Source organism: Bemisia tabaci, chromosome 1, assembly GCF_918797505.1.
Source record: "Bemisia tabaci chromosome 1, PGI_BMITA_v3".
Taxonomy (NCBI): domain Eukaryota; kingdom Metazoa; phylum Arthropoda; class Insecta; order Hemiptera; family Aleyrodidae; genus Bemisia; species Bemisia tabaci.
Genome location: NC_092793.1, coordinates 39,059,663 through 39,071,895, shown reverse-complemented (window position 1 = coordinate 39,071,895; position 12,233 = coordinate 39,059,663). Strand labels below are relative to the sequence as shown.

Here is a 12,233-nt window from a genome sequence, read left to right as displayed (position 1 = left end):
TTTTACAGTCAAAATGACCGGCATTTTGACGAATTATAAATCGTGAAGCTGGCAATGCTGCAACTCTCAATTGTTCAAATATGCTTTTTCTTATCGAAAACTCTCAGATTGCACATTTTTCGTTAAATTTTGGAGGAAATCACACCTCAAAACTTTCATTTTATCATCAAATTATCATCAACTGACCGGCATTTTGACGAATTTTAAATCGTGAAGCTGGCAATGCTGCAACTCTAAATTGTTCAAATATGCTTTTTCTTATCGAAAACTCTCTGATTGCACATTTTTCGTTAAATTTTGGAGGAAATCACACCTCAAAACCTTCATTTTATCATCAAATTCGATATTTTTGAGTCCGCAACTTGGCAACGCTGCCGCGGGGGGAGGGGGGCAAAAGATTTTTTATCGGCATGAAAATTTCAGAAAGTCACATCTTATACCAGGTTAATGCATACTAAAAGTTCAGATCGGTCACAGCAAGGATGAAGGAGAAGAGGTTTAATTTGTCGCCACATGCCCAGTGTGCTATTTTACCCTTAAAAAACCACAAAAATTCAATTATTTTTCAAAAATCTCACACACTCTATTTCGAAATTGGCCAAAAACCTATCAGGCAGTGCCCCACTACAACCTACGATTTTAATTTTTGATTTTGAATGAAAATCACACTTCGAAACCTTCATTTTATCATTAAATTCGATATTTTGGAGTCTGCAACTTGGCAACGCTGCTGCAGGAGCAAAAAAAATTGTATGGGCATGAAAATATCAGAAAAGTCAAATCTTATACCAGGTTAAAACACACTAAAAATTCAGATCGGTCAAGGCAAGGATAAAGAGAGGGGATGTAGTTTGTCGCCCTGAGGCCAATTTTGCTATTTTACCCCTAAAAAACCACAAAAATGCAATTATTTTCCGAGGAGCTCCGACAACCTATTTCGAAATTGCCCAAAAACCCATTAAGGGAGTACCCCACTACAACCTCCAACTTGAATTTTTGATGTACATTCAAGTCGCATTAAAATTGAGTTCAAGCGCACCCTGCAGTGTTTTGGACTCGGGAAGTGGTCCTCTATTAACCCTAAAAATATTACAAAGATTTGACCGAAGTTGGAAATGGCCGATTTTGAATAAGGTCCTTTGTTGTGCGGAGATTATCTATTTGACAACTGCATAGTTTTCTCAATTCCTTTCATTCGCGTTGTTAACCTGAAATTAGCTGATATTTTCCGAGCGTGTGTGTAACGTTCTATGGCACTTTTGATTCGAGGCTGCGATGTTGCCCTTGGCTAGTACTGAAGTGCTTGCAGCCATTCCTCTAAAGTTTAGACGCAAACAGCACTCTTCGTTAGCTCAGTGCTTCATAGCCACCTGGGTGACAGGGAGGAGAGTCCAAACTTTACCTAAAATGTGTAAAACTCCATGTGTTCAATAAAAATTAAGTTAATTGTGATTGAATGGCCAAATACGTATTCTGGAAGTCCAAAAGTCATTATTGCTCAAACATTTCCTTGAATATATCTACAGCTCGAATGCTAATACTCACCACTTTTCTCCTCCTGTAAATTGTGTAATATTTTAAGAGGGTAGATTATGGCGTAGAGGCACTGTGGGATATTGTTCTCGTTTCAGTGCTACTGATACAAGTGATACAAGCACACCAGGGCAGGAATGTGCTGTTGACTATCGTGGCTTTTCATGAGCACTTGTTGTTTCATGTTCGGATATTTGAGATCCATTTGGTCGTTTATACTTTTGAAGAGACAGTGAAGACTTGGAAAATGGGAGATAAGAAGAAGACAGTATTTTGGTGCTAGGACGCCATGACAGCTATATATTGCAGGGCTCGCTTCCACAGGAGGCCTGGGCGGCTAGACTTACATAAGTGCCATATCAACATACGTGACTTAAAATTTCTATATTATGTTGATCTTCTCATAAGCACTCCATGAACTTTTAGATATTGAGATTTACCAGCTAGAGAGTAATAGAATAGCAGACCTTAGATTAACACCCATATCGAGAATGGAAGCTCTCAACAATATTGTTGGTTCGATAAGTACTGTTTCTGCATGGTATATGCATGTGAGTAAGTTGTGGTCAACTTGGATTCGAAATTAATCAATTAATATTCCTACTCTTCAATTTCCCATCTTAAACCCAGATGCCTTCATATGCTTCTACATAATTCTTGTGGGGTACCTTAAAGTCCAAAATTTGCTCATGAACTTCCACTTTGTTTGGACATCTAAATTTTTTGGACGTAAACGGATTTGGACATTTTAGATTTCAAATATTGAAGTTCGGACATTCCTTCCGACCACCATTATCTGGGATATTTACCAACCAAAATTTTTATTTCCTTGGACAGTCGCTACGCAAAATTTTAATCAGTCATGTTACAGAATCGAGTTTTAGGGCATTAGTAGGCACCAGCGTTAGGCTATTCAAGGACTTTAAATCGCCTATTTCACGATCGTTTTGGAAATTTTCCATTAACATCATGGGTCCAAGAGAAAATAAGAAAAAATCATTAGACAAAAAATTCAGTAGCCCATTAATTATTTGTGATAAAATAACTTCAGAGATTTTGATGGGACTTACAGTAGTTTCCTATGAAACTGGAGATACATATTATGCTGAATGCAACCATTGTTCTGCCAAAAATACAGTACACACATTGCACCACTCCCATTATAAAAAGCCTATTCCTAACCAAAATTCATGTACCAATTCAGTGAATTCAATTTGTACGTAGATTTAGCTTTAGTTCGTAGATTCAACTTAGATTCAGAGAACTTAATTTGAGGTTTGCATTCCTATTACCAGATTACATTATGAATCTTTTGAAAGAAGCTTTGAAATGCAACTTTTATGATAGTGATTGGAATATTTTGAATAAGGAGGAAAACATTCTACTTGATTGTTTTGGGATTTACATCTTGCACACTCTTAATTTAAAGTTGCAGATTAAATTGAGTACATAATGCAAAATACAAAAGTTGACCAGAATATTTTGAATGTTTCCCAAGTTTCAAAAGTACAAGAGTCATCCGAAAAGTAAGGTTCCCTACTTTGTATCTTCGGAGCAAAAAGAGATAAATCGGTCAAAACATATTTACTAAGCATTTTAAGCTTTAAAACAAATCCACGTTTTTGTAAATCGGTTCTCTCTTGGCACGGAAAGCAGTCACTGACAGCGCTCTGCACTCCCGAATCAGTTGGAGACCGCTATCTACTGAGGAAGTTTTTCAGCTCAGGGAACAGATGAAAGTCATATGAGGCTAATTTGAGATACTACGAAGGCTGGGGGAAAATTTCTTTATGCAAAGCAACTGAATTGGAAGTGCAGAGCGCTGTCAATGACTGGTTATGGTGAAAAGAGAAGAGCCTTTACAAGGAAGGTATCAAGAAGCTGCTATAGTGATACCAGAAATGTCAAAACAAAGGTGAATACTACGTTAAAAAGTGAGGTAAGGTCTACTCAGTAAGGGCTACTAAATTCCTTTTCGATGTGATGCTTTGCGGCCACAGCCAGAGTTTGAAATGATCGACTCTCCGCGCATCTTGTCGCTTGAGGTGGACACGTCAATAGAAGGTTGTCCCAGTAAAATTGAGTTTTCTCATGAGCCTCTGAACCGATTTACAAAAACTTAGGCTTGTTTTAAACCTTAGAGTATGTTTCACGTGAGCTTTTTCACAGATTTTATTTATCTTACTTCGTTGGGAAGATACAAGGTAGGGGATCTTACTTTTTGGATGATCCTCGTATTGTTGCCCACAATGGCTGTCTAAAAGCAACTGTCCATCGACCTCCTTCTCGAGAGCTGAAAGAAAGCGACACGTGGTTTGTAAGAGGTTCTAGGTCCACTCATTAATTTTGAATCTAGACCAAGTTGAGCTCCCTCGGTTGAGAATTGACGATTTTATGAGAACATGATGATTCCACCCCTCCAAGACTTTCGGTTCTCTCTGTCGGTGCGCTGCTCTTTAGACTGCAACATCGCATGAACTTGGTATCATTGATAAGCTATGTACTAAGGATTTGTAACTCTTCGAGCCTATCACTAAGATGATAAAGTAACTTTTCAACTTCTTTCCTCTCTTCAATCGCCTGTTGCAGGTTGGTGCCCTATGGACACTGGACAGTCAGTGTTCACGCAAGTTTTTCTCGACCAGCATCATATCTCCTAGCACAATTGAGAAAGGCTCAGTGGAGCACAATTCGGTTTTGTATTCAGAGGCGTTCGATAGCTGGTCAAAATACTGAATAGAATAATTAGGCTTCAAGAGAAAACATGATTCGTCCCATGCAAACCGTTCATCAGTGGCCTGAAGCCTTCCTAAACTGCTGGTCACAAAAAAGTCTTGTGAACTCTGACTGTCCAGGCAGCACTAACCTACGACATGCAGGAGGGTAAAGGTGTTGAACATTTACTTTGGTATTATGGTAATAGGTCCAAAGAGTTAATTATCATCAGTGCATAGCTCATCAATGATGTCAAGTTCGTGCGATGTTGATGTCTAACGAGCCGCGCACCGACAGAGAGGACTGAAAATCCCAGAGGGATAAAATCAACACGCCCTCTCTTCTGTGGCACGCTGTTTTCGGGTTAGGTCGTGCCGCTGCAGGCTCATGGTAGTGAAGACATTTTTGATACGCCTAAAAATTTTCTTTTCCTTTTCCTATCCTCATTTCAGATTCCAGTTTCAAATCTTGCCGCCCTTCACTTAAAACTTTGCGCACTCTGCTTATCTATTCACTTTCTACGTTTTCTTCGTTCTATCCCTTTATCTTTAATAGGTCGATTCGCAGTCTCCACATGCAGTCAATGATCCAGAGAGTGACAGCGACACTTCAGAAAATGATTGATTATTTGTGATTCCAGTATTTGGAAAATACCTTATATTTGCAGTGGCCTTGTTGTCTCAACGACCAAAGCCTATTTTTTGTTTCCTCTTTAAGGGAACACCCCCGCTTTTTTTTAGTGTATAACCCCATACAACATGCTTTTGTCAAATCGCTAGGAAATTGCCAATTCTCAACTGATGGAGCTCAACATTGTCTTGTTATAAAGCAGATGAGTTAATCTAGAACCTCTCTTAAACCGCATGCTGATATTCATTTTAGTTCTTGAGGTTGTAGTCGATGGACAGTAGTTTTGGGACAGTCATTGTAAAACTCTTAAAATTCCCTTAAAGTAATAAAAGGTCTGTTTCTTTGCGTTTCTGAATATTTTTAAGCTTTTTTAGTATCTTTCACAGCTCCATGAAAGAAAAGTGAATTGAAAAAGTGTATTCACCTTTTAGAACTCTTCAGAATCTTTAAAAAGAGTAAAACCAGCACGTTCCTAGCCATAATTTGAAATGTGCCTCTCCAGCTCCTCATAAAATAATTCGAATTTTAGGTTTTCTTCTCACAAAAGTCATTCAATATAAATGTGAAGTTTCTTTTTATGAAGTTTAGCAACAAATATTATTGCTGAAAAAAATCTACTTGTATTATTGAAAATGTCTTTTAGTAGATTATTAACAGGTTACTAGTTTTCTAATTCAAGGCAACCATCTGCGCGCAATAGAGTTTTACAGCAATCATATCGAGGAATTTTCTGCAATTCAGACAGCCTGTTTCTTTAAGTATATCTCTGCTATTTTTAAAGCTATAAAAATAAAACACGAATAATAGTCCGGGCGCCCGGTAGCTAAAAATGAGGCTACCTGGAATTTCGGGCACACCGCAATTTTCTTGGCTTACTTTCTGTTTTTCGGGTCGCTGAATCCGAATCTGAAGTTTCCTACCGCGTATCTAGTGAGAATTTTCCGCCATTTTGAAAAAATGGCCTAAAAAGGCCTTTTTCACGGTTTTTTTGATAGCGGCTACGCATGAGAAAAAGTCCCGGAAATAGTTAATGTTTTGAATAGCTGACATAATTTGGAAGAAAATGGTGTATACATATGCTAGGTTTGCTTAAAAATTGAGGAAGATGCAGTATCGTGAACATCGTGCCCATTCACGTTTTCGCGGCGCACCCGTCAACGCGCGATCCGGCTCGCCGCAGTCAGCCAAGTTCCGAAGCGTTCCAAAGTTCGGAGATCCGAGGTTCCTCAATTTTTGAGCAAACCTAGCATGTTCATATACCATTTTCTTCCAAATTATGTCAGCTATTCAAAACATTAACTAAATCAGGGACTTTTTCTCATGCTTAGCCGCTATATTAAAAAAACCGCAAAAAAAGGTCTTTTTAGGCCATTTTTTTAAAATGGCGGAAAATGCTCACCAGGTACGCGGTAGGAAACTTCAGATTCGGATTCAGCGACCCAAAAAACGTAAATTAAGCCAAAAAAATCGCTGTGTACCCAAAATTCCAGGTAGAATTACCAGGCGCCTGGACTATAAATCAATGGAATGATCATAATTTAAGCTTTCTACCAGCATAAAATTTTTTCAATTTTGTGCAAATGGATGATGAAAAATAGGAATTGCATGAAGCCATATAAAAAAAAGGAGGAATGCATGACTCCAATCACATTCAGCTACTTACAGCTTATGAACACCGATATTGAAAACCAGCACATCATTAAAAAGCAGATATTTTCACTTTTTGAATGTCATCTCGAATTGATTAGTAGAATCAAGAGTTATTCGGTAAAACGACTTGGAAAATTAAAATTCCCGCAATTGCTACCTGTACCCTGAAGAGGCTAATGGTAGGGTGCTGTAAGCAAAAACAGATCCAAAAAGTGAGCTCACATGCATTTTCCCAGTTTTTTTTTGTTCATAGCGAAGAGCCAAGCCAAAAGCAAGTTCAAAAGTTGATCCTACATCTTGCTATTGGAGCCTTTAAGTTCACACAAAAATGAATTTGCTGAATACGAGGAAAAAAGAAATCGAAAGAGTGGCCTCGAACAATCACGAGAAGGAATAGATAAAAACCAAGCAGGGGTCCAAAAATTGAGATAAGAGAGCATTAAAACCATGACATTCAAGCAAGTAATATTCAAAATTGATGTGAAAATAATTGACAATGCTTGTTTTGCTTGCTTACACAAGCGTCGTCATCAACGGCCGTAAATTAGTACTGATGGAGAATCCTGCATTCTATAGCATCATAGATACAATTTTAACAGGCTAGAGTACACCGGCCTAAATAGACTGGCACAACATACAATTAAACTAGAAAACACAAGACAATGGATAACCAAGGCAAAAACAGAAACAGAAAGTCTGAGATGTTCCGCGGTAGTTCCAACCCCCTCCTTGACCAGGAAACAAGAAAAAAATAAAATTATAAAAATCAAGAGACCCCTTAAGACCCCATTTGTGATAGAAAAAAAGGGAAGAGGTGACTGAGGTAGCGTACGATTAAAGGGGATCAACGCAGCAAATATTCATTGAAAAAAGTGGAAAAACGTTTTCAGTCTAAGTGGACTTTTGAACGAAACGAGGAAAGAGCGTAATTGAAATGATTGTTCAGTCTATTGAAGATGATTAGAACCCTTTCAATATTTGATATTCTAGAGCGTCACACAGTGGACTACATGAATTCACTCTAATCGAAGATTCTCAATGATTCTCCGTTAATCCTACTCAGTGTTTTGCGTCACGACAGATAATAATCTCAAAATCGTGAAGGCAAGGAGGGTTATGACAGTTGATATTGATGCAGAAAGGAACGAAGTCTACAACGAGAAAACGAAAAAAACATGAATGATCGCGGAAGTGGAGCAGATGATGAGAATGTCCGAAATGATGAAGAAAGCTTATTAGGTTAACTTATTACATTTTCGGTTGGCCCTGCCTTGGTATAATTATCGCTTTCTGTTTAAAGGGATACCTAGCACTGGCAGTGAAGTTTTTTTTTATTAATTTTGCCAGGCAAGTTTTAGTAACCAGTGGTGGCTTTTAATTTTTAGGTAAAGTTACGTTTATCTTGGTGATATAGTGATTCATACTATTGAAATTCCAGAAAAATATGAAAATGAAGAACCTGTGATAGTGAATGCAGTAGTGGTACGAGTTGAGTTGATTCCTAGGTATGGCAGTTGCCTGTTTAGTGCCCTATTACATCAACAAGACGTGTTTTTGCCTCATCTCCCAGAATTTTCTATTCACCATACAAGATTAAATGATATGTCAGGGTGGCAAGTCAAGTTCAATTTCAAAATTCCCTGACTTTTCACTGACTTTTCCCTGACTTTACAATAAAATTCCCTGACTTTTTGTAGGCAAGAGACCGCGACTTTTTCTGAATACGATTAAATTTCCTGACTTTTTAAAGTCATCGACGCGCAGTTGCACTCAGAATGTTGTGGGTAAATTCGGTGCTGAATAATTGAATGAATTATAGCCTGGAATGCACATCTTTAACTTATTTTGATAAAAAGAGATAACCATTTCACAATCAAAGAAAATTCAGAAAAAAAAATTACACACATTAATTAAAATTTTAAATTTTCATTTAACTTCTTAATAATGTATGAAAGGGAAGGAGTGGCGTACGATGAATCAGTCTCTGTATTAAAATCACTGAAATCGGTCAGCTGCAAAAGCTATGAGATTGTGCCGTAATAGCTACAAAATTTCGTCCTAACAGTTCAGTTCAGCACCAGCACCACTCAAAGACATAAAGACGGAGCACTAAAAGCAAAAAATGAAGCTTCTAGAGCTTCTTCTGCCCAAATTCAGGTACACACTCATATTTTTTTAACTTTAGGTTAGTTTCAGTCCGTCGTCGACCGATTAATTTCATTTGGGAGTAACGTTGATCTAGAACTGTAATGGCCTGTTTGAACCTGCAGAACCACCATGAGCAGAAGAAAAACTAACTTTATCTGAGATTACTGCCTGTTACCGAGCAAAAGTAGGTGTATTATATTAGGACGCAGACCGAACTTTCTTAGTATATTCGTTTTAGGAATTTAAAATACGTTTCAAAGAAGAAATGTGCAAAAATCAAGAGGACAAGTTCAAATCAAATTTCCGTTTGCCGCCATGGATTCCCGCGCTCATTTACACACTCACACAAGCGCGCAGCGCCGAACCTAGCTTCACTTTTTCCCCGTGCTTTTAGATACGAGCGCTCCGTCTTTATGTCTTTGTGCCAAAGACATAAAGACGGAGGGCTAAAAGCAAAAAATGAAGCTTCTTTTCAACCACCTCTACTATTGGCTAGAGGATTGGCGGCGAAATCGGGACAAGTTTGAATTCAAATATAGGGCGGGAACTGAATAAAATAATTGCGGAAACAAAGTATTCTAGGTTTATTTTTGCCCAAATTCACTTACCCACTCATATTTCTTTAACTTTAGGTTAGCTTTGGTCCGTCGTCGACCGATTAATTTCATTTGGGAGTGACGGTCATCTAGAACTGTAACGACCTGTTTGAACCTGCAGAACCACCATGAGCAGAAGAAAAACTAACTTTATCTGAGATTACTGCCTGTTACTGAGCAAAAGTAGGTGTATTATATTAGGACGCAGACCGAACTTTCTTGATATAATCGTTTTAGGCATTTAAAACACGTTTAGAAGAAGAAATAAGGAAAAATCAAGAGGACAAGTTCAAATCAAATTTCCGTTTGCCGCCATGGATTCCCGCGCTCATTTACACACTCACACAAGCACCCAGCGCCAAACCAGGCTTCACTTTCTTCCCGTGCTTTTAGATACGAGCACTCCGTCTTTATGTCTTTGCTTTGGCACCACTTCATTTACGATGTTAGGTTAGGAGGATTTCACCGCCCAGCCATGCAGTTGCACCAACCTTACATGTTTTCTACCAAAACACGGCAGATTCGAACTATGCATGGTATACACCACGATCTGCGCGGACCTGACTCGAGGTTATTAATAAAATTGTTTTCATTGGTACACGGTTGTCAACGATTCCCGATCCGCGCGTGTTTCTGTTAGTTCCCCCTACCGAAAGCCGCCGGGCGCAACGAAATAACCGACAGGATCATTCTTTTAGTGTGCATAGGTTGGTAAGTCACAACGATGACGGAGGAGTGGGGGACCGACGAAAAGGAACGACACCCAACGGAGTCGGACGGAAATGACCGATCGTGGAACACTGTTGCCATGTGGAGGAGGGACGGAACTCTGTTTGCTACGTAATGTACACGTTAGTTCATAAGATGCGCTGATGCGCTACGAAAATTCCCTGACCGCGGCAATAATTCCCTGACATTTCCCTGACTTTTCCCGGTCACTCAAAATTCCCTGACAATTCCCGGTTTTCCCGGTTTTCCCTGACGCTTGCCACCCTGTATGTGTATCCCTCTGTAAAACTGTTTATCAACCACACCTTTTATACGATGTATTAGAGACAAGTGAAGAGTAGGATTGTAGAGTAGTAGAGAGTACAGGTAGAAAGTACTGATTTCTATTGGTATGTTGCTTTTCGATTTTAGTGCACTGAAGCAGCTAGTAATTTAATTTGACTAGAGCTGCATGTATTTCATTATTTTTTTACAATGCTTGTAGGCAATTCCTATCTGCCAGCGTCCTTTAGGACCAAACTAGAGAAAAGAATATGCTGTTAGAAAGCTGTAATTATGACTTTTCAGACAATTTATTCATTTTATAACTAGCTTTAAAGAAAGCACAAATAAACAAATAAACCAGGTTTATTTGTGCTTTCTCGTGGTTGCTCGAGTTGATGCGGAAATGTCTTCATTTAATTGCTGTAAACTTCAATCTGCATGCATTCGGTTACTTCAAATTAAAAAAATTAAAAGACTCTCAAAGAACTGAAAGGAAGAATTGTTTAACAGTATGACTGGATTTCCCTGGGGGAAAAATATTAATTTTCTTCCTGGAAAAATGCAAACCTCACTTATTGCATGATATTTCTGAGAAGAAAATCTAAAAGTCGTTGTATTTTTTTTGAAAAGCTCAAAGAACACATTAGAATAAAATCACGTCTAAAAATGAACTATTTTTATCCTACATTAAGATTTCTGACAGATCTACATTCACTTTTCATTCAACTTTCCTTCGACAGAGTTGTGCTCTGAAGTGTACTTAGTTGAAAATATTTGAAAGGGAATGAACCTGCTTTCTCACTGTCATAATATCACTTCTTTCGCGTTATCAATTGCTATGACAAGCTTTCCATTGCAGCTCTTATCACATGGGAAAACTTCTGGGCAGAAAATAATCTATAGCCTTAGGAAGGAGGCAGGCTCATTCAACAATAAAAATACAGAAAAAACTAAAAACGATCTGAGCACAATATGAATTATGTTAACACTTCCGGTAGTTTTGCTGGAGCCGATTCTTCGTCACTGACGTACATCTGTGTCAAATCTGATTCACTTCCCACACTATTGATCTCCACATCTTCATTATCTCCACTGTAAAAATCCAAAATAAAATTAAAGAACAAATCAGAAAACATTTTCCCTCACCTCTGTTGAAGGAGAAAACATTGAGGCTTGGAAAATTGGAAAAAGTTAAGATTTTATCTATTCCTAGGAGAGAAAAAAATTAAAAATGTTTTGTTTCGGACAAAATTGGTTGTACATACTCCCCCAAGACACATGACGAACGATATATTAATCAGCCAAAAAGCTTAGGAGCTTTTCAAATGGTGAGTTTCTGACCCCACTGAGAGCACGGCATGAGGGAAGCCGGCCGGAGCAGGGCCACACAGTGGGTCAGGGGGAGAAAGTTTTTGGACAAAGTGTTCGCCGCAGTGAGTCAGGGGAAGGAAGATTTCGGATAAAATTTTCCTCGCACAGTGGGTCAGGGGGAGAAAATTTTTGGACAAGTTGATCGTCACACAGTGGGTCAGGGGGAAGAAGTTTTTGGACAAACTGTTCGTCGCACGGCGGCCTAAGGAAAGGAAATATCTGGAAAAAAAACTATCCATTACACAATGGCTTACAGACTTACGATTCAATGACTAAACCAATCCCACTTCGGGAAATACACTTCCTTCTCGCGGTGGATGCGCAGAACACTTAAATAGAAGAAAAACTAGATGCGCAGAAAACCGTGAAAAGACGCGCGCGGGGCGCACGTCCTGGGGGGGCTTGGGGGGCGAGGCCCCCCCAAGAACGGGCGCGGAGCAAAGCGGAGCGCCGGTTTTTTCATTATTTTATTTTATTTCATTTCATTTTGCACACAGTTCCAAACACAAACTTTCATAATAGGGAACGGCTGTTTCAGTAATCTCCACTTCTTGATTGCTTCTGTCAATTTTAAGAAGTAGTAATGATGAGTCTGTC

At 38.8% G+C, this 12,233-nt stretch overlaps 1 protein-coding gene across 6 annotated transcripts in view; it reads right to left on the bottom strand.

Annotated features, from left to right (window-relative positions):
- Positions 1-1,804: 1,804 nt before the first annotated feature.
- The window catches only part of tim (timeless), a 161,118-nt gene continuing 150,689 nt past the window's right edge, over positions 1,805-12,233 (bottom strand). For all 6 annotated transcript variants that reach the window (XM_072300699.1, XM_072300706.1, XM_072300702.1 and 3 more), the window contains one exon: positions 1,805-11,357. In XM_072300699.1, coding sequence (XP_072156800.1) covers positions 11,243-11,357 — 115 coding nt within the window. In that variant the 3' untranslated portion in view covers positions 1,805-11,242. The remainder of the gene's footprint in view (positions 11,358-12,233) is intronic.